General features: G+C 31.9%; 2 protein-coding genes across 4 annotated transcripts in view; both read right to left on the bottom strand.

The window, feature by feature from the left end:
• Window positions 1–9579: 9579 nt before the first annotated feature.
• Window positions 9580–9987, bottom strand: LOC130440631 (piggyBac transposable element-derived protein 4-like). The gene has a single exon (XM_056773890.1). The coding sequence runs from the start codon at window positions 9985–9987 to the stop codon at window positions 9580–9582; it is 408 nt and encodes a 135-aa protein (XP_056629868.1).
• Window positions 9988–13032: 3045 nt separating this feature from the next.
• Window positions 13033–23636, bottom strand: part of LOC130440688 (cGMP-dependent protein kinase, isozyme 1-like) — a 37994-nt gene continuing 27390 nt past the window's right edge. For all 3 annotated transcript variants that reach the window (XM_056773967.1, XM_056773965.1, XM_056773968.1), the window contains exons 6-12: window positions 22744–22913; window positions 20546–20648; window positions 19224–19463; window positions 16781–16997; window positions 16271–16666; window positions 15504–15692; window positions 13033–13590 (exon numbers count right to left, since the gene is read on the bottom strand). In XM_056773967.1, the coding sequence (XP_056629945.1) occupies window positions 13428–13590; window positions 15504–15692; window positions 16271–16666; window positions 16781–16997; window positions 19224–19463; window positions 20546–20648; window positions 22744–22913 (1478 nt within the window). In that variant the 3' untranslated portion in view covers window positions 13033–13427. The remainder of the gene's footprint in view (window positions 13591–15503; window positions 15693–16270; window positions 16667–16780; window positions 16998–19223; window positions 19464–20545; window positions 20649–22743; window positions 22914–23636) is intronic.

The raw sequence follows: 23636 nt of genomic DNA, 5'->3' as shown, positions 1-23636 counted from the left end.
AAATAGGTTTCGGTATTAACTAAATATGTTGTTGATATTACAACTATATCACTGTTTAGAATACATTGTTGAGGAAATCGATGTTCATTCAGACGTGGATTTTATATTATTACATATAGATAGATCGCTACAGAAAAATTGCCACGCTTACTCGTGTACATTTTTAACTTGTCATTAGATGCCCCACTGATGTGCATAGGCTTCCCGAAAGAAATATATCAATGACCGTTGGCGTTGCTAGCACTGCTTTCTCTATACTTTTCCGTTCAAACACAGAGTAGGGTTCATAATTTGTGTTGCTAAGCCGGTGAAGTAAGAAGTTTAGAGAGACAAAAGTTTAATTGGCGTCATGTTCTTTGAGGATGTGTAAAATATTCACTAGGAGGAAGGGAAACTAGTTGTTTTTTCCTTCGAAAAGGATCAGTCGTATTCAGTCAGTATTCGTTCTATTTTTATATAGAAACTATATGGGACGCACGTCGTATCTATGGAGTGAAACGGTATTATGGTCAATTTTGCGGGTCTCTTTCTTATCGAACGTTCTAGTATTCTCATATGAAATTGAGAGTTTAAAGTTGTAACGGGTACGTAGCCGCACGCCATTTTACGGCGCAGGTCATAATATATTGGGCAATCATTCAACTATCTATCTTATAGATATTTCTGTAAGAAGAAGTTAATTGTAACTAGACACAGATATTTCTACTAAAGCTGACGTTCGAATCAACAGAAGAATGCAAAATCTTAAGAAGAGTTGCATACTCTCGCCACTTCTTTTTAATTTGTATTTAGGTAAGATCTTTAAGCAAGCTAGACACAACTTATCATATGGAGTAAAAATTAACTGTTCTAAAACAAAATATATGGTATTTAGTCGCTTGCCTTGCAGTATCATGGCACACAGCTACAAGTAAACGGACAAACGATTCAAATAATGACCAGTTTCAAATACCTTGGTTGCTACATTACTGAACAACTGGATCCCGGTAAGGAAGTAAAAGATAGAATTGAGGTAGCTCATACAACATTTTTTAAAATCTGATCACTCTTCTCTCATAATAGTTAGTTCTCTTATATAGTGTCGAAAAATGGACTTTAAAAATATCTACCATTAATCGCTTAGAGGCTTTTGAAATGTGGTTATATAGACGCATGCTCAAGATACCGATAGCTTATTTGGGAAACATAATGCGTGGTAGCCGGTTTAATATCCTCCAGTTGATTATGATGGGTAAGTTGAAAGTCGTAGAGGAATTGGAAGGAAACAAGCCTCTTGGTTGAAGAATATTAGAGAATGGATTGGGATAAGAGAAGCAGAACAGTTATTTAGACTAGCTCAAGATAAAGACAGTTTTGCCATGCTGATCGCCAACGTCAAACGTCAAGGGGATTTGATACGGCACGCTAAGAAGAAGAATTTAAAATATCCCAGACGATTTTATTACACACATTTTCTTCCCAGTCTCTAGGTATATTATTTGTGTTCCATTCTAAATTGAATTTCTTTAAAATCCATCGCTTTACTCTTTTCCCTGAATATTTCATCATTTCCCTTTCTATGTTCCTACCTCCACACTCTTTTCCAATTTTGATTTTACCTATCGCTTCTTCCACTTTCTCTTCCGAGATTTTCTCTCTTGTCCTTCTATTGTCGTATAATTTCCCTTGAGCCTCTATCTCTTCTTACCTCATGCTTCTATCTTTGTGGTGGCAGAACTTTTCTTCGAAAAATTCGTTTCACATCTCTCATATATCTTTACTATGTGTTTACGTGTTTGCTTCTATATTAGTTTTTCGCTTTTTTGTTTTTTTTTGACTTTGTTTCTTATGGTTTTGTATGTGTCCGAATTCTTTTCGCTTTTATTTTTAATATAATTCTTTCATGTTGCCTTTTTATGCTTAACCATTCCTTAATTACTTTTCTCCACCACCTGGATTTGTGCTTCTTTCTCTTTTCTTCTTTCTCTCGCAAATTTCCTCCACTTCTCCATACGATATTTCTTTGAATCACATCCATGCTGCTAGTCTTACCTTTTGTTATAGTTCACCAAATTTTCTATTCTATCATATCTTCTGTTCTCTTTACTCATTTCACCAGTCTATAATCCGTGGTATTTCTTCTTCTGGTATTGTTACTATCTCCTCAATTATTATTTCCTTCATCTCTTTTGTGTTTAATATTTAATCTTCTTTCCATGCATTCTAGACCTAGAATTTCATCGTTTCATATTCGGACACTCCAACTTTCCATGATAATTATTATTCCATTTGCTTTCTTTTCATACACCTCTGCAGGTTATTGTAGAATTTCTCCATTTTATTATACTCGATTATCCGAATTGTAATTAACAGAAAATCAATTTATTTGAAATAACGATTCATAAAATGTTGATGTTAATTACTTATTTTTCCCGCATGACTAATAAAAAAATATATAAAGCTATCTTCTTTGCTTTAATCCTATTTTAGACTCCTACCTAAAATCTATACAGCAATATTATTAAACTTTGTGTTCAATATAATTCATCCTCTTGCTGTGAGTGAATCAAAATTTTTTTCGCAAAGAAAGCATTTCGCACGTTATATTCCTAGTATAGATTTTTTTCTACTTTAAACCTGTGTTACTTTTCCCTCCCAAATCAATATTTGTATTGCATGTTTAGTAGCAGTGGCGTATATTTTTAATCTGTTAAGCAGTATAGAAGGGTATTGATAAGAGGTAGAAATAACTCTTCATTAGGTAATGCTGGACACCGTTTTATTGTGTCAATATTGAATTGAAATTTGAGGAAAGTTTTCGATTTTAATTTAATAATAAATTAAATGAAATTCAATTTAATTCCACAGTAAATATATTTGGAAGTACCAAAAATCGTTCTGGTCTATTTTTCATATATCTTTTGTACTTTATATTCAGTTGAGTTGATAACTACTTGTATAGTACACCTAGTAAGTGGAAAATGTAATAGAATTACCTTCGACTTGTGTATTCTAATCCCTATCCTATATGCTCCCGGTAATCACGCCTCTTCTTATATGCAGTGATTAGTTTGTTCATTTCATCCAGAAAACGTGTCAAAAGTATTATCTAGGTCGATAAATTATGGGCGAAGTGAACGAAGCCCACGTGCGGGACTCTAGATTGATTCTAACAAGTTAGGACGGGTGTAAGTGGAACAAGTACTAGATGAAAATTGATACAATTAAATACGGATTTGATCAAGAATTGAAGAAGCTTAAGCTACTTTTGAATCAATGAAGAACATTCTGTTAAAATATGAACGAAGCATTGATATTAAATTGAAAATGTTTTTTTCTGTTCGGACATGATAATTGAATCGACTGGAAATGCGATCTTCGACATTTGTGAAATAGAAAGCATAAAAATAATGTTTTCACTACCACTGCACCAGGACTTACTATTAACTGTGTTTCCTTCAGTCTTAGTTATTGAAACGCGCATCAGACAACGTAATTGTGAGTGTTGGTGTAATAGTAGTGTAAACAGTGTGTTTAGGATGATCATTACCAACGGTTCTAAAAATTCCAACTCACGTCTAAGGAGTTAAAAAATAGCAGGAAAATAAAAGTGAATGGTCAAACTGAAAATTGGATTTTGTCGCTTATACTGAGCACTATACCTTTATAATAAACCGAAGCCAATTTTACTGGAACAATTCTTCAGTTTTTAAATATTTAGTAACTTGGATACCTAGGTGAGAAGTTATCAAAATGGAATTGAAAAGTGTGTTATGCAAATTTCAATTATGATCCGATATGATCACATTAATCGAAAAGTGGACATATTGAAATGTACAACTATTAAAAATGTTAACTTATTGAAAAGAACGTGAGAGAAAAAGATCAAAATTTGACAGGGGATGAAAAACTTAGAAAAGAAGCTATTTGGGATTGTGCAGAAATGCTTACTAATTAATTTTATAGCGCAATTATGCATACTTATAAATCTCTCTTCGTATAAACTCAAATGTAACTTTTATGAAGGTGGAGATTTTGTATACATATTTTTTCAATGATAAATATTATGTTCCACTTCAACTAACTATATTAAATGCTAGAATAAATTTCACAATATTACTTCTTGTAAAAATTAAACCAAAATTACAAAAATTGAAAATTAAGCTGGTTCTTTAGATCTGTTAAATTGTAAAAAAATTTAAATAACGTTTGTATACAAGTTTCGATTCTTGAGATTACGTTATTTTAAGGTGAATTGTCCCACTCTTCGAACAACACCAATGTGAGCTCAGAAATATTATTAGAGGCTGGATTTCTTCATCAAACACTTCCCATGTGGTGGTTGCGTACGTTTGCATGCATGAAAATGAAATTTTCTCGTATAAGTGTGCGAAAGGGGGTTCTAAAATTCCTTTTACATATCGAGGTGCAGCCAGCGATCCATTAGTGATGATCAATATTCTCGAGCCAGCTCTTAAATATATGCCACCCCATACCTTTATTGACATCCGCCATAGAAAAGAGTTCCGGTAACATTTGCTTGGTGAAAACTTTGTCCTCGATGTCTCCAAATTATTTTTATCTCATGTACAAAATTTTCACAAATTTGGTGCAAAAATGTTACAGAACAATAACTCCATAATGCTAACTCCAAATCCTAACCAACTTCATTCAAATTCAACTGACTTCATTTACGGTGAAGTTACGAACTTCTTCAAACCGCTTTCGGATTAAAACGATTTCGTAAAGTGCTAAGGTACTAGTTGCCTTATTTCTACCCTGTCACCATCTGCATAAGTAAGATCAATTGTCCCTATAACTAGAAATGATGTGATGTATCACCGATGTCGAAGCACTAGATCAAAAAACTGTGGACGTACATTTTTATCTTGCTTTACTTTTTATAGGTGAGCTGATAAATATTGAGGCAATATATAATTCAAGAGATGACTGGCTTATTCTTGCTGCTAAACTGAATCCTCGATTTTTGTTACCTAAATTTTCCCAAACACATATTGACGTATCATTTTCAATGATTTATTTTGCATTTGAATCATAACTGCTCTAACACAGGGTGTGCCATAAATTTTCAGACTTTTAGAATTGCCTAGGAACAAAGAAAACACATTGTACTCAAACACATGTTTATTTGAACATCGGGTATGCTAGTTATTTCTTGACGAATGTTCTCCTTTCATTGGAATATTGTTTTTGATTAGTCACGTAGATTCAACATCTAAGAAAATCGCATAAAAGCATATCAGCTGAACATATGTTTGGGCTGTGGGGAGCCAATGAAATTACTCAATCAATTTGTTTGTTTCTTTAACCATGCCTTAACTCTCTTTAAATGTATTATCTTGATGCGTTCATTTTCTACTGTTGTATCCGTCAGAATGTTACTATGGTTTTAAAAAATCTTGTAGCATTCTTAAATATTCGACAGAGTTAACAGTCATTGAATCAATGCATGTACGGACCAATTATGTCCTTTCAAGTTATTACGGCCCAAACGGTTACATTTGGAGAATGTAAAGGTCTTTGGTGTTTTCAGTTAAGGTTATTTCCACTTCAAAATCTGTAATTTTATTTGTTGACGTGTCCATTTAAGTGAAAATGAGTTTCGTTGAAAAATAAAATATAATTACAGTTGCCATATAGAATAATTATCTTTCAATTATTGCACTGTATCATAAATGGTTTCAGTTTCAAGTCCAGCTTCTTCGCTTCTGCAGCTTCGTGACTGTCCTTTTTTTTGAATAGTCATGCCGGTTGATCCGAAGTTTTTGATCCATGATTTAATTGAATTTACACTAGGACACTGATCAATATTCTGTAATTGGTATACGATCGAAATAGACGCAAGTAATGACGTAAGAATAATTGTTTTTGCCGCCGTGCGGTTTCTACGTTAGACCGGTAAGGCGAGTTCATTTGTTCATTAGCTAACTATATTGATTATAATTTAACAGTTAATACTATCAAAGCGAAGTAATAATATTGAGGAGTTTCATTTTACAAATAATGACAGCAACCCGGAGAAACTAAAACAACTGCTACACTCATAAATGATACATTAAAGGTAAGGTATGTAATAAAATCTATCAAAGTTAGTTGATATCCGAAGTTACCTTGATTTGTGTCATTGATTTGTATATTTACAAATAAAAAATTATCAATAAAGTAACTCCAAGTTATTATAAATTTATTAGACGGTTAGGATGGGTCAGGTTAGTTATTTGAAATTCGCTTTATAAAAGCTAATAATTGAGAATCATTTTTCAAACTAGTTTCATTTTCATTATATTAAAAGTTCGACAAAGATTTTGTCAATTTTATTTACCTAAGCCTAATAACATCAAATTATATATAATAGAAATTTATTCCTCAATGATGAGTTAGTTGAAAAAAAAACAAATATGTTGCAGTGTATTATACAGGATAAAGTGTGCGCAGTGCTAATTGCAACTAGTTAGTGAAAAAACAAGAAAGTTTTATTACTGAGTCATCCTGTTGATTCTCAATCATCATCTAAGCAAAACCAATAGAATTGCACCCCGCGCGAGACTGGACTAGACTGGACTAACGACCTCATTCGCTATTTTATAACACGAAATGACCCTGTGTTGTTATTCGTCGGTATATCCTAGAGACGATTCTCGTTGACCATGGACGCCTTGGCGTCATCTGTACGCTTGCGTCCGGACGCTTCTATGTTGACGACTGGAAATATTAAATAGAGTAATTATTTTTTAGGTTGGGTTTCTTCGCGAAGGTTGAATTAAATTGGCTTTGTTCAGTGGCAGTCCATAATTCCAATCTCCACTGGAATAGGTATTGATATATTTGATGATCAACTAAGCGATTATAGAAGAATTATAATCTATGATTTGTTGGAAAAATTGAAGAAATAAACACTTAAGTCAATTTTCAAGAATTGAAAAGTCAACTTTCAATTGTCACCAAGCTGCAACAATCAAAATATTTAATATCCCAATGATTCTTTCTCGAAATGGATTGTCCAACGAAGAATCATCGGTTGGTAAATCCACGAAGGAAATCGTAAAGAAACACTCATTTTGTACGAGAATTGTCTGAAAAGTTTCTGTGAAACTTCCAAGTGCGACGTTGCGAATAATTTTATGAAAATGGAAAAAAATGAGTATCGAGCTATCATATTTGTACGCAAAAGAGGAGTTATACACTTTGTGCGGAAACCCTGCACCATCATTTGAGACCGTAAAATTTCGGCCAGCTGTAACCAAACGTGGCCGTATCAGCTTTCCTGACGACAGGTATGTAGAACGGCCAAGAACTGCAACAATAGCATCGAAAAAGTGCACCAAATGGTACAAGACGACCGTCGGACTAAAGATAGAGAGCTATAAGAGGCTATTGGCATATCAAAAAATCACGCATTAACTGACGAAATATGTATGCGTGAGCTACCCGCGCGTTGAGTGCCATGTTTTCTCCGTTTAGACCAAAAGCGCATTCAAATGAATATTTTTCTAGTCTTAATGACGAGTTTTATGTAAAATCAGTGGAAATTTTTGCGTCTATTTCTAACTTTGTATGAAACTTAGATTCACTACTACACTGCGGAAAGGAACAGTTAAAATATTTGATTGCAAAGAACGAATTTGCTCTGAAAAAGGCGAAGACTGTTTCATAGACCAAAAAAGTGAAGGCAATTTTTTTTTTGAGATAGTGGAGTTTTCTTCTGACGAGAATGTTATTGAATACATAAACACCTATTTCGAAATAAAGACAGTAACTATTATTTGGAAGGGTTTAAAAGGATGCAACATTACTGGTCTAAGTGTTTGAACTCAGACTATGCTGAAAAGTAAGAATGATTATGGCAAAAAGTCTAATTCCTTTGTTAGGTTGGGAATTATTCAGATAACCTCCGTATATAATGAACAGGAGTTTTCCTTCAAATAATACAGAAAAGCTTAAACCTTATTCTTCTTTTTTGCAAATGTACCAACGACTTTCGCTATAGGCACGTACTGTAATGTTCTTTTTATTCATTTAAACTGTGGGGTATATATACACACGGTGTATCTTACTTACGGAATTTATCTACAAGCTAACACTGAAAACACTGAACTATTCAATATTCACGAAACTAGGCACTAACTCCTATTACTAAACATTTATTTAATCTATTCAAATACATCGTTTCGTTTACAATATACTGTTTCTCAAAGACATCAAATTATTTTCCAGCTGTGGCAACTAAACTATCACTAGTTTATATCCAACAACAATAAACAAAATAGCCTTTCTAGTAATTGTTTCTACAAAAAGAATCATCTAGGCAACTTATAAAAACATACAAAGAATTGCCGCCGTAGAGGAAAAAATATAATTCACCTGGAAATGTACCCGAACCTTCATCAAACTTCTATTGATATAATAGTTCAGGACCAGCTTCACGAACTATATTGTTGGAATATCACTCGCCACAATATGTAATAAGTTTCTATAAATTTGTCTGTCATCATCAACAACTCAATTCACTTAATACTACTGTCGTTACAATAATTGAAAAATAAACGCTCAGCTTTAAATTCAAAGACGTCAATATGTATTATAACTCAAAAAATTTCGTTTTAGATTTTATGCGTGTATCAAGAAGTTTTTTTCCACTTATATAAAGATTTAATATTTTATATATTGTATATAAATAAATTCAAAAAATAATTTTCGAAAGAAGAGTATCTTATATTGAATAAATTACTATTATTTATCTAACCACTTGTAAAAATGCGAGAAAATTATGCAGTTGAATAATATATAAGACGTAAACTACACATACCTGCTGGAGTATTGTACGTAGTTCTAACAAAACTGGATCAGTATCAAAGTAGGTAGGTGATAAAGTTTTATAAGTGGAGGTTTCAACATTAAATTTATGTAAAACAATACATTGCATTAAAATTCTGTGGGCGTTTTGTTCAAAATGTTGAGAAGTTTACAAACTAAATGATAATAAATTTTAATTCGACCGAAAATTGCTATCCATGTATAATGTTTTATATTATTAAAGATTATAATTTTTTAGTGAGTGTACAAATTTTCATATAAAGTCAGTATTTGAATAGACAGTTAAATTTGTATACAATGAGGTTACTTTTTTAACCTTTCGTCAGGTGCTAAGGGTTTTGCAACACCACCAGGCGCTAACCGTATTCTGGACGGCGTACAAATCTTGTTCTGTTTCACTTACCAATTCACTCCTAGGGATGATTTTATTTGCTATCATTACAATATTGTTCATTTATAGGGGAAAAAAGTATAAACTAACAACAACAAAAATTAAAACAATTTATTAAAAATATGATCATAATTTTAATACACAATAAATTACAAAAAGTATATATTAACAAAAAAATTAAGTTCATTTATTCAAACTAAGATTATATTTTCATCACACAATATTTTTACAAAATGTATTATGAGCTACCTTCGCTAACACCTTAGCAATCTTCAAATATTATTTTGGAATGTTCTCCACACCAAACTCTAACACGATTTTGTCGTGTTTGATTTTTTTGAATTGCATTGTTTACACGAACCTCTTAGCTGCTTTTATGTGGGCACTGCATCTGAAGAGGTAGCCGCCTCTTCGACGTCTTCAATAGATCTTTTCGGAAAACGAAGGCTTATAAAAGCTTTTACGTCAATGAGAAGATTTTTTATCTCTGACTTGGCATACAATTGTTCTTTCATCAGATCTTGAGCTAGATTTTTTAGAAAGAAAATTCTTCGATCAGCAGCTTCTGATGGTAATCCTGAAGTAAACAATATCTGAGTGTTGATCCCAGCTATGTTCATTATGTGATAAAAAATTACCATCGGGCATCTTCTTGCTACTCTTTTCGCCGAATAACTGGCGCATAATTTGTCGACAGTATCAACTCTTCCTTTGGTGGTATTATAATCCATAATCATTTCTGGCTTCTTGGTGTCTTTGTCGATTTCATCATTATTATGCATAGATGAAACGGCAGTTGACAACTTTCACTTCAATGCTTACTGTTCATTGAACGACTGAGAATCACTTTTATTGCAGGGGATGAATAACAGGTAGAATAACTTTAACCCAAAAGATCAAGTGAAATTTCCATTTCCTAATAATAACCAAAATACCTGTCTGCCGTCCTACGGACGGCGTAACGCCTGGCGAAGGGTTAAAATTTGATTTTGTAAATGAAACAAATTCGAATCAGTTATATTCAAACCAGCATTTTTGGAAAATCTTTAATATTATCTCCTCATTGTAGATTTCGAAAGATAGATTTTGAATAAGAATGATATTCTCAGGACATTTTCGAATGTATCCAACTATCGCACCCCATCATCCTACCCATCCATCATATTTCGAGAAATCCCAAATATAACTGATAAATGTTTATCTAGATTTTTTTTTCAATAAACGCCCTTCTCAACCATAATTTTATCAAAAGTAGAGATTTATTTTACTGTCAATCAATTTAATTAACTTCTCATATACTAAATTATGCTTTCTACTTTTCTAAATCTGTAGGTAGCAATCTCTAACGCCTATCCTCTAATTTCAAATATATAATATTCCCACTCATAGGCAAGTAATTAGAGTTGAATTTTCAGAGAAGTTTTCACATTTTGAATCATATTTCTACCTGTTCCATAAAATACATTCGTTTAATATTAGATGTTAACAAACTTCTTCAGAAAGCACTATGTGAAGTTTTAAATTTAAATGTTATGGATATATTTAAATACCGGTAAAATATATATGTAAATATATTTTTAAGCTTAAGCTGCAAGTTGAAATGAATTGAGAATTCATTATCTAATATGACGTTGTAAGGAATGTAGAGTACTTATTGGGATCCATATTGTTTCCACAATAATATGAAAAATGTAAGTTTCATAGTTTCTCTCCAGATCTAAATATTTTGATAATACAATTTCATGAAATCTGTCTTTGGAATATTGTATGTATGTATGTGTTAACATTGTATTATTCAAATTAAGACATTACTATGAACTCGTCCACGCCATGGACCGTGAAGCATATCCTGTTCGGTTATAATAGAAGTTTAAAAGTTGGCGAATCCGCTGGTTTGGGGAGTTCTTCTGTTTGTTCTTATATATGCTTTTATTATAGCGGTGATTTGTTTTTTTGCGATTTCCAGGAAGACCTTTTCATATGTTTATTTGTTTGTTTATTTTCTAGAATTATTGAGAAATTCTTCTCGAGTATAAATACACTTTACACTATAATTATTGTAAAACTAGATCATAATCAATTGAAGAATTGTTGAAGTAGAAAATTATACTATCCAAAAAGAAATGAACAAGCTGGATAACCATGGTGAAAATCTCAGACAACAAATGAGCTGTTCACAAATTTGTTAACCCAACAAACTTAATCTGGAAAATACTGGATTACTTACAGCTATATGAAATATAAGACTGAGCCTATATAAACCAAAACCGAACATGTATGAGGTATAAGAAGGTAAAAATATCAATCGAATTTGCCAATTACTTCTGACAGTAATAGAGTTTCATTATAATTTTTCCATGTTGATTTTTAATTAAGGTTAAGAATTAAGGTCAGAGGCAAATATCAAAATTATTTTAATTATAATCGTAATGTGTAGTATGTAGCATTGAACCATATTCTAAAATAGTTCACAAAACAAGCTTTTCTAATTGTGGAATTTCCTCCATACTTGTTCAGCTCTATGGATTTTTTCATCTTCATTAGATATTTTACCATGAACGTATTTTCCTTCTACTTCCACTACCTTTCCACCCAAATGGTGATCATGCATATTTACATTTTTGGATGAAAACAGTTATTTGCTACAATTTAGTTTCTCCTATATATGTATCCGTATTCATAGATATGGACATGAAAATGTATAAATAAATTTTCAGTTCAGTTCAACTTCTGAAAATTCTCATACTCTTATCCACCCTTTCTGAACTGGTGGTACAATTTTCCCCGCAAAAACATTTTTCAATATGACTATTTTAAAATGAATTGTCACATTCTCTTCATTTTTGAGCAGAACAGCTCTGATAAAAATTTTAACAAAATGATTTGATGCATTTTCTAATAGATAGGCTAGCTTACAAAAAAGATGTCAATATAATTGCAAATAATGAATTTTGTTAATACACGTGTAAATATGATAGCCCTAAAAGATTATTGACATCCAGACACTTGACCTACCACAACTAATGTTTATAAAGTGTTTCGACAACCAAGTTATCGTCTTCAAGGTAAACTTCACAGTTATTGCTTTACCCTTCTTGTTTTTCACGATCACCCGATTTGACTTCGTTTGATTTTTTACACTGACATTTGGGAAGAAATTTCAGATTGTCTAAACAATACGAGTGACGAATAGCGAACACATTTATACAAAACTGTTTGAGTTTTTATTTTGTTTATTCATATCTGTTATAACTTTAATGTAGGTACTGAATTTTATATAGCGTTAAACCATCATTTCGAAAAACTCGGTATTAAACGGTTTATCCTTTTGCTGCTTAAAAAGTGGAATTAATCCATCAACACATTATAGGCAAAGAAGTTCATTATCTATTCCATCAAGTTACTTGATTTCTGTAAGGAACGTGTCGCCTAAACGTATTCGCTTGCTCAATACAATACAGTTAATTCTGAATTTTTATATTAAACACTTGTCAGTTTGTAAACTCACTTCAAAGTTATCTTTACGAAAATAAAATCGCAAATTCGTAACTACTTGTCTCGTTGTTTTCTTGTGAGGGGCTCAAGTAAATTTGTCTCCATGGTACACAAGAGCTTTTTGGCATAATATTTAGAGTAGATGAAATTAAATGCAAATATTCATATTAAAACTTTTTAAAATAGGAGGCTATCTTTTGAAAGATCATTATACTATTTGAGAATATACCCATTGCCAACAAATAACTTTCCTAGTGTGTTATCATTTATTATATTTTTTCTGTACAATGTAATGGTATATTAGGTTATGGATATTAATGAAACGAAAAACATGAATGAAGAAAAAATTTGATCGTTTATTTGATAGAAAAATGTTGAACTTTTATACAGAACAACAATAAAAATATTCAGTTGATCTATTCGGGAGGTTTGTACATATGACTATAAAGAAATACATAATTATATCTTCATCCAATACAGATCTCTAAGAGCAATTTTCAGATTTAATAAATTGATAACAATGCTTAATGTTGTATATAGTATAATATTTAAAAACCAATATTATTGTGCTTCAAGAATAGGTTGCTCTCTAAAAAAGAAAAGTATAGGCACTTGTTTTAATTTAGTATCAAAAGACAGATATAATAATTCAAAATTAAAATAATTTCTTCGAATCTTCGAGGTAATAATTTTTAAATTAAAAGAGAATCATATTGTTAGTCACAACTTAAAAATTAATATCCCAATTTGATAGTTCATCAGGAGGAATGTCGTCGTCTTTTGGAAAACTGTCGAAGTTCGATGTATCGCAAGGACTTCTAACAGCTTGTTGAATCGGAGCTGGGAGCGTTTGTGCAACCAGACCATCCCAATCAAAACCTTGGAACCATCTAAAATAGTATTATTTTGATAAGAATATATGAAATAAAGTGTCTATAACATTTATTATTAACAGTTTTTTCAATACTAAACCTTTACTACTACTACTGTGTCTAGTACACTTTTTGGAAAATGTTGCTCCACTTTCAAAGAAATAAAACGCATTGCATTCCAATAAGTGTTTACGGTGCCTGAAATGCTCTTTTGGGCGTTCCACATAGCGACTACGATTGTCATGGTCGCGGCGAGAACGTCACTCATGACGTTATGATTAACGTTCACGACGACGTGAGTGTCGTGAGTACTATGGAGGGTAGAGGCAGTGTTGCCACAATTTAAAAGCTGAATGTAAAAATTGAACTAGAAAATGTACTTCAAACAAATTCAATAAAATTATAGAAAGATGTATAAACATAAGTTTAAATTAAATTTTTTTCTTCCAAAAATGTTATAGACTGTGTCAATTATTATTTTAAGGATGAAAAATTTATATAAAGTTTACCGATAAAATTAGCAATGCAGTACAAAAATCTCACGATCTAAATATAAATCAACTTGGCTCTGTTTTCTAATTATTGTTACAATCTAGTACAATTTCTAGTTTATTTTATTAAACGAAAATATAAAATAATTTTATATTTGCGAACGCAGGGAAAATGTATTAGAAAAAAGGAAAAATGTACTAGCGTATAAAATACAATAAAATGTACTAAAATTGTACAATTGTACTAACTCTGGCAACACTGGGTAGAGGTAAGGAGAATCATCTCGCTGTATCGAAAAGTGTCTGTTGAAAGGAAGCAAATTAAGATGGCACTATAGTAGCAAGTGGAAGAATTTTAAAAAGAGCACCACCAATTATTAGAGTAGGATAGTGAATTAAATCCTTTTGTGAAAGTCATAACTATTTCAAAGAAACTATTAGTGTACCAATTCATTCGAAAATTGTACATAAGATCTATAACTGCTGAATTCATATCATTTCCACTTGCAGCACAAGCACTAATTTGGCGAGTCTTTGTATTATAATTTGCTGTTCACAGCAGGATACTTTTTCAACTAATACAAGACGGTTATCCTTACCTCTACCCTCCATAGTGAGTGTCTAGTGGATTGCCCCTCTAGTAGTAATGTTGCTTTACATGAGGTAGGCAACACAATCTACATATTGTAGGCACAAAATCTCAAGTAAAAAATATAACCAAGAAATACATGGTGTGTAACAAAACGGTGGGTCAGACATTGAACTTCATATTCTAAAGTCAAAAATAACTTTTTTACAGGGAAATAATTCTTATCTCAACGAATGAGGTGCTGAACTGCCTTATGAAACTTGAAGACCTAAAAGCAAATATGAATTATCTACACTACAAGAAAATGGAAGACTTGAAAGGACAATGAAAAGAGAATTAAAATGCTCCATTTAGCTGAAATTTCCTGTAATTTCTAATATGAGAGACTCATACATATAAAGAGTTCTTAATGTGAAGAATACATCAATTTTCTAGTGATAGATTCCAGCATATATAAATCTCACTATAAAGGAAAGAAGATAACATTTAAATTCTGGAAACTTCACTTATATCGGCTGTTAGACAAATCACATATGTTAGAGAAAAAAAAAATACTAAAGCAGTTTTTCTGCTAATATGGTATGAAAATGTGCTAGTCAGTCAAGCAAAGCATTCATAGAAAAAGTATAATAAAAACTGCTTCATAGTATTTATCAAATCAGATACTACATCCCAGAGACATTATAAAAGCATAACGAAAGATAGAAACATATGGTACCTACCTAAAAATTCTGATTAATGTTCAATATATGATTGGAAAATAGAACGCATAAATAATTTATATTCAATATTATAGGAATTGTCCTAATTAGGATATATGAATACTAATAAATCTAACGTGAAATACTCACTTATGTTTCTTGATATCCAATATTCCTGCTCTTTGGCATCCAAGCCTCTCCGAAGGAACATCTTTGCATAATTTTTTAATTAGTCCCTGTGCTGTTCTTCCTACATTATATCTGGCAAAATCAATCATATCTATCCCTTTTAATATTAAATTGTATGTATTCATTGGATCTGATGCTCTAAACGGTGGACTACAAACAACATATTTATATATTTAAATTACAATAAAAATAAAACTGTTTGAAAATACATAATGTATAAGGGGTAGATTAGTTTATATAAACAAAAAATCGATGCTTAGTTTACATTTCATTTCTTAATATTTAGAATTAATCAGAAATATAATTAGAGTCATCATTCTGCAAAACATATTTTTCTCCATTATTATTGTTACATGTCTTACATGATTTAGTGAAAAAATGATTGGACTATATTATTCTTCTTTTCCCGTACTCTCTAATGTGATATCTTTATCAAAAATGATTTTTTTCTGGTACAAACCAGATCTTCTTCAAAGAATTTTCATACTAATTGATCCACAAAATTAAAATGACACACTGGTAATATTATTCTTGGAATTGATTAATTCTAAAGAGAAATTTCTTTTGTATCTCAAAAAACTGATGTTAACATCTTCTCGTGTAAACAGTGTGTTCAATTGTGATGCATGGTAGATGTGTTGTCATGCATAGGACAATAGGGGAAGTCAATTTATACCTTTTTATAGTTTGATAAAACGTTTTTAGATAGTTTAGATAGTTCTACTTACTTTCCGGTTAACAACTCGTGCATGAGGATCCCTAAAGCCCAAAAATCTACCGCCTTATCGTGACCTTTATTCAAAATAACCTCTGGAGCTACATATTCTGGAGTCCCACAAAATGTCCAAGTCTTATTACTATAACCAAGTCTCTTGGAAAATCCAAAATCCACAATTTTAACATAACCATTTGAATCCAATAGGAGGTTTTCTGGTTTCAAGTCCCTAAAGATTATTCCTCGAGCATGCAGATAATCAAATGCTTCTATTACACAAGCTGTAATAAACCTAGTTGTGTGATCATCGAAACAGCCTCTGTCTCTAAGTATTGTCCATACTTCACCTCCCAAGCACGCTTCCAATAGCATATATACGTATTTTGAGTCTCGGTAACTTCTGTATAATCTAGAATGTGATATACAGATTAAATATTTTGATTTAATTTAATCGTAAATAATGGAAACAAATACTAATTGAGTATTTCATTATAGAATAAGTTATAAATGAAGTAAAACTTACCGACAAATGAAAGGGCTCCTACAACTCATCATTATACTCCTTTCGCTTTGAACATGCTTTTGTTGCTGTGTGTCAACTATATGTTGTTTCTTCAAACATTTCAAAGCGAACGTCAAAGATGGATTAGCGATATATTGAACTAATTCCACCCTACCGAAACCACCAATTCCTAACGTCGCTATTACTTCTAAATCATCTAGCTGTATATATTCATATTCTAAAAAATATCGCGATCATTTTCAGACAAAAATATCGAATTAGACTAGATAAAAATTGACCGAGATATGTGTGTTTTATAAATGCTGCAAAAATCATTTAATGTTTATAGGAATGCTTGTCGATAGCTTTCCATTGGGAATCACTAGTCGGACAACGTTATCTTTTTGTGTAATGTAGTTGGATTAAGTGATTCAGTGAAAATTAGTGATGAGTAAATAAATTATTGAATTAAATAACATGTTCAAAGGATCAGACGGGAAAATTTACCCCAATATATTGTAATATTTTGTTTTATATAAAGTTAACTTATATCGTAACAAATTATTGTCTTCAGTAGAATCCAAAAAATCATTGCGCTACCCAGCTACCTGGATATCAATTTGTTTTGTTAGACAAATACAATCAATAAAAAAGAAACATTATAAAAAAACGAGTATTAAATTTTTTATGAGCAGTTACTTATGCTGCATTTCAACCCTCATGAAAAAAGCAGTGACAAGTTTATTCTGCTTGTCAGTTTGTTATTACAGCAGCAATAGAGAGATCATATTTGCAGAATCTCTCATGAAATTTTTATCTTCAAGAATTTATCATAATTAGTTTTAAATTGAAGACTGTTGAAGTTTTAAGTTGAAAAAAAATAATAATGTGGTGAATATAAAGACTGTTTACGAGTGGTATGAGCGATTTAAAAGTGAAGATAAGTTAAGGATAAAGAACGGTCGGGACTTCTTTCAATCTTCTCATTAATATGGTTCCAGATATGACTTTTGTGAATAAAACTAATAATTGGTCTCTTATTAGTAGACTAACACACATTCACCTAAGCATTTTGATAAGTATGTCAATTAAGATCTCAATTATTTTTAGTATTTTGGTTAAGTAAATTTTGTAAATAGTGCCTTTCAATGAAAGAAGGGAGGTGTGCAATAAAGTTATAATTCATAATTCAATTGTACATAGTGTGAATAAAACTAAAACAAAACCGCTTAGTTCATTATTTACATAACCAAAAAAACGTAACATGTCGAAGCCAATCATCGAACTTAAATCGCCGCAATACAGTGTAGTGGAAGTTGCAAACACGTGGAGTAAATTTGTGCAAATCCCCTTTTGCATTAAATGGGTTCTGAAACGTTGGACCTATACAATATCTTTGAATAGAAAGCAACAGAAATGGATAAATTTGAAGTACTCCTCGACAAATTCAATAACTATTTTTTACCCAAAGTAAATGTTAGCAATGAAAGACAAAAGTGTTTTACAAGAAACCAAAAACCAAGCGAAAATATCGAACTTATGCGTTTGTTTAATTAAAAGACTCGTTAATTAAAGACAGGCTTGTTTGTGGCATAGAAAATAATAAATTGAGGGATAGGGTACTGACTGAAACTAAATTAGATCCATATAAGTGCTTAGAAATTTACAGATCAACAGAATGCACAAAAACAAAACTTAAAGATCTCATTTCAGAGTGTACCCAGGTAGGTGCGAGGCGTGGTAGAGTGTGTTATTGAATCTTTCAAAATCCCAATAAGTAAAAATATTTCATCTCCATCATTTTTACTTTTTAATAGGGAATAATAACTTGGTGCTTAAATTTAATTTGTTTAATAAAGGAGGGAATAAAGTGAAAGATTCTCTTAGACAAACGGGAGAAAATAGAGAAGTTGCTTTTATAGAAATTCCAAAGTTCTCAAAGAGTTTGAAGAAGGTGAAAAGAATCAAGACAAGATAGTTTGGCAAACTGGTAACTGGTAAGGTCATTCAAAAATTGAAGAAACTTAGAGATGCAAAATGTAAAATTGAAGAACGCAATCGCAAGCTTCTCATTACGGACTCTGATATGGTTAAGCCGCTTCCAGATATGACTTTTGTGAATAAAACTAATAATAGACGTAAGCGAAGCACACATCTATCTAAGCAGTTGGATAATTTTGTCAGTTCGGAGTTTAATGATTTCCAGTATTTTGATTAAGTGAAACTTGTAAGTAGTGCTTTTTAATGAAAGAAGGGAGATGTAGTGTGATGATGAATAACAATGAATTTGAAGACGATTCATTTGCTGTACAATATTTTTTTCTTGCAATTCTTATTTTAAAAGGATCAAGAGAAAACCGAATCTTCCTTTACTGTTACAAATAGCATTTCAAGATATTACTAATATTTGTTGAACCTTGGTATTTTTAATCTATACACTGCAGAACAATTATGTATGAAATACCTTGTTGTTCTAAAGATGACGAAGTCTTATTCAGTCTTTCTTCATCGCCGTAGTCTTTTTCTCTGATTTCGCTTATATCACCTATCAACTGCTTGAATGATTCTCTATCCAAAGTTAAACATTCTACCCCTGGATGTATGGCTATGACTGAAGCTGTCCGAACGTCTTCTTTCAATAACGCTTGTTCGCCAAAATAATCACCTCTTTGCAGCACTCGAATTTCTTCTTCCTCAATTTGACCTATAACCAAAAGTATTAAATATGAAAAACTATATACGTGGAAGTTTTGAGATATGGCAACACTGTTGTGAATATGTCAAATATGACATTTCTATTGTAAAATTTGACAATTTACGAGTGCCATTTGAGTTATTTACAGATACGTGAAACATGAAACATTCATCTTGGTCAAAAAATTAAATGGCGAACATTTTCTCGCAATGATTGTCTATGACTTTCGGCGAGGATTAAACCAATAGTAGTGTGTCGATCAACTCGCTTCGACTTCTGGCTATGAAGTGTCATCTCAAGCCATAGTGTTTTCCTAGTTTTTCGAATTCAATTATAGTCGCACTTTGCTACAGGATGAATTCCGTGGAGGTCGGCTAAAATCGATTTTGTGCCAGAAAACCTTGTTGCAGTGCGTAAAATGATATTGCAAGATCGTCATGTGACATACCAAGAGATTAAAGTCCACTTGGGAATTAGTTCCAATCGTATACATTCAATATTAAATGAAAATTTGGCTGTCACAAAGATTTGTTCGAGTTGAATACAGCATAACTTGGTAATCGTTCATAAAAAAACTCGTGTCGATTGGGGCAAAGAAATGTTGAAGAACTTCAATGGCGGTGCTTCAAAAAAAGTCTATAAGATTGTGACAAGCTACGAATCATGGATTTGCGCATATGAGACAGAACAACAATCGTCTTTCAGGCGAGCTCGATTTCATCTAAAATTCTAAGAGTCCCGGATTTGTTCCCATCTGAATATGCAATTGGCTCTTCCACATGAGATATGGTTACATTGAATGAGATACTCCAGCAAGATATTTATCACCTAATTATCAGTATCTATTAATTATTATTGAAGGTAGAAGGTTAAGGACTTAATCCGTCTCAAGCTATGATGACTCTACGACGTGAGAAAAAAAACTTTCTGATTTATATATTAGGAACTTTTAGATACATGTGCCAAATATCTTATTTCTATTTCACTCAGTTCCAAAATCTAGTTCATTACCATAACATAATTGACTATATTAGTATAATTTTCTATATATAATCTATAAATATACGTTCAACTTCTTTTTTGAAGCTTACCTGGAAGTCTTTGAGTTACTTTAACAGATCCACTACAGATAATAAAAAATGTGTCTCCACTAGCCCCTTGCCTTATGATATGCGCCCCTGCCGGATAGAATTCCTAAAAAAGAGATTAATATGAATACAAAGGAGAGTGTGAGCAATGCAATTGTTGTGGTCTTCATTACAAATGGAGTATCATTGAAAATATGGATTTCCAGAAGCTTGGGGAAGAGTTTTTTTTTAGATTTGATCAAGAGATTATAAGGTATCCACAAAAAGTATAGCAAACTGAGTATATTTCTAAATAAAGTAACTCAATGAATATATTCAAATAGTATAATTATAACCAATACTACATTTATATTTTTATAGCATTCTTGAGTAATTATTTAATCACAGGCAAGGAATGTGAACTAAAGCTGGTGTTATTAAAATTCAACTGTGAACAAATTTTGAAAATCGTGCTCTACGCTTAAATTCTATACTCTTCTTGTGAAGTGCGTTATGTAATGGAACAGTTAGCGCAGAGCATTTTAATATTGTCAAATTAAGGAGAGAAGCACGGGATAATATTGAAGTTACCTAATTTATATGTTCATTTAGATTATTGACGTGTACAGAATGGTTTTTGAAGTTCCGTTCAGTAACGTTTTGATGTTTTGTATATTTAAACATGGGAAGGAGTAGGTTACCGTTGAAGTGACAAATTGTATTTCCTCTGTGGTAAAAACATAAACATAAATGTTATTTTTCTTGCAGGAGAAGCCGACCATTTCAAATATTTGCATACTTTTAAAGACAATAATAAATCGAATGTATGAAATTTGCAGGGAAAGCTTCTGAATATAAATTTGATAAGGGAATCACATTTTTTTCTTTTGACAGCCACAATGAGTAGGGCGTATAAGTATTAAAAAAATTAAAGACAATTGATCCCTTAGTTTCTCAAAATGTTTAGGTAAAAATACGAAGGTTGTCCATAAAATAAGGTTCCAAAGAGCTGAGTACGATAGGAACGCCGTTGGCGTGATTTGGCGAGTAGATTAGCTCCCCTTCTCTCAGTTTCCGTTCCAGTCAGTTGTGTAAAACGTTCATTCTCGTCTTAGTAACCGTTAAAGATGGAACTTCTATTTTATTGTCGTACCAGGTGCGAATTACGCTTTGTGATTCGTATTGTATGTGCAGACAACTGTCCTTCGGTGAACATTCATTCCCAACTGTGAGGTGTATAGGAAAAAGTGTGTAATTCAAAGATGGATGTATATATTTGGATGGTATACTGTCTCACACCCCCTTATAGTTCATATTTGGTCCGTAGGGATTGCAATCTATTCTGGATTGAAAAAACACAAGGAAAGGACGAATTTCACTGATGAAGAGCTGGAAGAAGCGTTTTAAGCTATCTTCACGGCACGGCGGTAGACTTCTACTACTAAAAGGCTTACAGAAGATGGTACTTCGCTTGCAAAAATACAGTTTATTTTATGAACAAGCATCGTACTTATCGATAAAAACCAGATATTGTTAATTTTGTATTTTTTTACTTCTAAGGGCAGGTTTTCATAGCAAGGGTATTGTAGATTGGCGATCTAAATATCCGCTAGGAAAAAAAGAAATTACAACCAAAAGATTAATTCTTTAGAGAAGATCTAGAATAAGACATGCCATACTGTGAATAAAGTTTGAGTAGATAGGGATATTTCAATTCTCACAGAAGCCCTCTTAGCAGGATTGCCCATTGGACTAAGACATCCTTCCAGTAAAAGTAGATATTTTATTATGGTACACATAGGATCAGAAGACTGTTTTATCGATGATGACTTATTGCTCTTCGAATAAAAACAGGTTGGGGATTATCATTATGATTTGAGTGCGGGTTTTTCAACATTGATTTGCAAAAGTATCAGACAGACAGGATAACAAGCTAACAGCTTCCTTTATGATGGACAATCGTACCATAGTAAGCGATTGAATAAATGTCTTGACCGCGAATAGTAAAACTGTAATTTAAAAATGGCTTACTTTGAATAATATATAATTTGATTTGGAAATGTTGAAAGCAGTACTATCAACATTAAACAAATCTAATTAAATAGCAGAGAATAACGTTGTAGATGAAATGGTGGCTCTTGACCAATGCACAGTATTACTTATGATTACCCTACCATTGTAAATTTTACCGAATAGAATTAATTTGTAGTAAACATACATACCACTTCTAGGGCATCAGCAATTTTCGCTAAGACATCGTTACATATATTTTGAAGTAGAGGAACAGATTTGAGAAAGTTAAGATTATCTTGCAATCTCTGTAAACCTGTCCTCATCATAATCTGTTGAAAAACTTTTCTGTCCAATATCCATACTTTTACATCAGTGACGGCTGAAAATAAAATTGAAATATTACCGAGAAATACGCAAAAACAATTTAACACCATTTTGTTCACGGTAATACACGAATATAATGCAAAATTATAATAATTCACGTATGCATGATGTGACGTTAATTCATTACCTGATAATGGTTCACCAAGTGTGGAAAAAGAAACCGCAAAATTATGATCTCTGTCGCAACGATGACCATTTTTTGTGGTGATTATAAAATGTAATCAAACTTTATCTAAGAATGAGTTTCTCAAAACCATGAAGTAAAAAGACGTAATTTTTCTCTTTATCTCTATTTAGATCTGTCGATATAATTGATATACTTTGCGACAAACAAATGTTACACCCAGAAAGAATAATTTTTGGACTCCATTTATTGGCAACCTCATTAGATGTTAACAATATCAATGTTTTATCTCAGGAAATCTATTTTGCAAAACCAAATAGTAGATACATATATTCTTGGATATTACAAATTTGTTTAATTGACATAACAAAACAACAAAAGTTCAAAAACGTCGACGAATTTAAAAGAATAGATAGTTGAGCACCCAAGTGTGACAACCCATTTTTGCCAACGCCTAGACGTATACAGGAGTGTATTTAGCTACGAGTTCACAAAACAGATTTTTCTAGTACATGACAATTAAATATTTTGCAAAGGTTATCATCAAATTCTTGATGTATTAACGTAAAATCAAGGTCAATATAATTCCTTGCG

This window comes from Diorhabda sublineata, chromosome 2 (genome assembly GCF_026230105.1).
Source record: "Diorhabda sublineata isolate icDioSubl1.1 chromosome 2, icDioSubl1.1, whole genome shotgun sequence".
Lineage (NCBI taxonomy): Eukaryota > Metazoa > Arthropoda > Insecta > Coleoptera > Chrysomelidae > Diorhabda > Diorhabda sublineata.
The sequence above is the reverse complement of the archived record's forward strand: the minus strand, read 5'-3'. Positions and strand labels throughout refer to the sequence as shown.